The sequence below is a fragment of the Colobus angolensis genome, unplaced genomic scaffold, assembly GCF_000951035.1.
Source record: "Colobus angolensis palliatus isolate OR3802 unplaced genomic scaffold, Cang.pa_1.0 Scaffold278, whole genome shotgun sequence".
In the NCBI taxonomy this organism is placed as follows: domain Eukaryota; kingdom Metazoa; phylum Chordata; class Mammalia; order Primates; family Cercopithecidae; genus Colobus; species Colobus angolensis.
The window spans coordinates 986,360-988,905 of record NW_012116021.1 but is presented as its reverse complement, the minus strand read 5'-3'; the positions used below and the strand labels follow the sequence as shown (position 1 = coordinate 988,905).

The window sequence follows — 2,546 nt, the reverse complement described above, 5'->3', positions numbered from 1 at the left end:
AACTGGGCCTGACCAGCAGGCATATTGGCGGCCGCAGCCCTCATGCTGCTGAGGCGGCAGCTTTCCTGCCTTCTGGAGTATAGCCTAGCAGGAGGAGCCACAGGACTGGGGAGGAGTGGATAGCTAGGAATGTAGTTTCTGGAACACTAGGAAGAAAGCAGCATGGGAGGGTGGGGCCCAGGACAGGCAGGCACTTCTTTCTGCACATCTAGGCCTGAGGTCACTTCTCCAGCATCTGTCCATGGAAGCCCTGCCAAGGCTGTGCTGGGCTCTGTCTGCTCAGTCCTGTTATATCAGCTTCTAAGAAACCCTCTTGCCAACTCCACCCTTCATCTTCCCTCCCCACCCCCCAGGGAACTGCTGGGTGTGGTTTATATCGTGGAAGTGGGGTGGGGAGGGTCCATGGTTGGCTCAGGGGCCTGGCCACATCTTCATGTGTATATCTACCGGCTTCTCTCCTGTCCCCACTCTGCATCCTCAGACTCCAAAACCATAGATCAAGGCCCATGACCCATTACACCAAAGATCTGCCAGGGCCCCAGAGTCAGTTCCAGGGCCCCAGAGTCAGTTTCAGGGAGCAGGGCTTCCAGGTGTGCAGTAGAGTGGGAGCTAACAGAGTGGGTGCTTATGGGTCTGAGGGGGACCTGTGGAAAATGAGTATAAATATATGGATGTCTAAAATGACTGACTGAAGACTCATAATTTTCTGTGCATATTTCTGAAGTTGCAGGTGAAAATAACTAGAAAAATAGGGTTTGGTTTGGCAGGCTACTTGGTATTATCTAGGAATACTTAAAATGCACATATTCTTTCACCCAGCATGTCACGGTTACAAGTTACGCATCTATCACATATGTATATATATGTATTTCCACACATGTACACTAGACATTTTTGATAAGGGCATTTATTATAGCACTGTTTGCAGTAGCAAAAAAGAAAAAAAAAAGGAAACAACTTAAAAGTCCATCATTAGGGAACTAGTTAAATCAAATAAGGCGTATCCATATTATGCAGTAGTTATTATGTGGCCGTCGAAAAGAGCGAGTGGGATTTATGATGTGATACAAAAATCTCTCCAAGCTGTGTTATTAAGTGAAAAAAGCAGGCGTGTATAACACCCCACAGCTTGTGTAAACACAAGCGGGGAGTGCATACACACATGCCTGCAGGTGCATCGCCCTGCATACACCAGAGATGGCATCATGGTAGTTTTTAATGAAGGGGAACGGGGGGCTCAGGGAGAAAGACACACGCCCTTTTGCAATGTTTGAATTTTAGAGTTGTATGATGCATTTTCTTTTCCTTTTTTTTTTTTTGAAACGGAGTCTCGCTCTGTCGCCCAGGCTGGAGTGCAGTGGTGTGATCTCGGCTCACTGCAAGCTCTGCCTCCCAGGTTCATGCCATTCTCCTGCCTCAGCCTCCTGCATAGCTGGGACTACAGGTGCCCACCACCACACCGGGCTAATTTTTTGTATCTTTTAGTAGAGATGGGGTTTCACCGTGTTAGCCAGGGTGGTCTCGATCTCCTGACCTTGTGATCCACCCGCCTCGGCCTCCCAAAGTGCTGGGATTACAGGCGTGAGCCACCGAGCCCGGCCATGAATGCATTTTCTAGATTTATCAAATATTAACATTTCCCTTGGAAAATGAGATTGGGGATGAACTGTGGCTATAAAGTCTATATATGATCACCATTTTCATTCCCCAGCATCTGGAGGGCATCAAAAGAGTGACTATGCAGGTGCAGGCAGTAATGATCCAAATGGAAATGTGGCTGTGAGCAAGAAGCTGGCTCTATGAAGCACAGGCCTGGGACTCAGCCTGTGAAGGGGCGAGTACTCAGAAAGTGACATTTAGTATTTTAAATAAATATGCAAGAGCTTTTGCATCTGATTGTTTCCTTCAAAGTAGTCTGCTGGGAGCCTAGATCATCAGAGGATCTCCCAGTTCAGTGCTAAGAATGTGTCAAGATCTTCTGTTTGGACCTTCAGAGTGGTGACAGGAGTTACTCATGCGTGACAAATATCCACAGAGGCAGAATTTGAATTTTGGAAACGGTCAAATGTCTTTTGGCCACAAGTTTGGTTAAAGAGATGAAAAATCAAGTTAGGCAATTACTCTTTTAGTAAAAACCGAGCCATAGAATCAGAGCAGGCTGCGGCTTTGGTGTCCCTTAAAAACTGGCTCTGAGGGTGAAGCCCCAAAAGGATGCTTAAAAAAAAAAAAAAAAAAAAGTGTGCCTCGGCAGCATCATCGGGATGAGGCTGGGGTCCCCAGGGGACCACTTTGAAAGCGGCAACGCTCGCCTGGGCTGTGCGGGTTCTGTTTATTTGTTAGAGAAACCCGCCGGCCCGGGGTGCGGCGACAGAGGCGGCGACTCAGCTCTTCTTGCGCAGCTGGCTGTACTGCGCGCGGCCCAGGATGGGCTCCATGACGCTGGGCCGGAAGAAGCTGTCGCTGACCCTGCGCTTCGGCTTCTCACGGGGCACGGCCGGGAAGGCCGGGCGCGGCGCTGCGGGCGTGGCGACCTTGTCCTCCAGGCC

At 49.3% G+C, this 2,546-nt stretch overlaps 1 protein-coding gene across 1 annotated transcript in view; it reads right to left on the bottom strand.

Moving 5' to 3' along the window:
* Positions 1–1,948: 1,948 nt before the first annotated feature.
* Positions 1,949–2,546, bottom strand: part of PLIN1 (perilipin 1) — a 14,889-nt gene continuing 14,291 nt past the window's right edge. Inside the window, exon 10 of the mRNA XM_011948349.1 lies at positions 1,949–2,543. Coding sequence (XP_011803739.1) covers positions 2,382–2,543 — 162 coding nt within the window. The 3' untranslated portion in view covers positions 1,949–2,381. The remainder of the gene's footprint in view (positions 2,544–2,546) is intronic.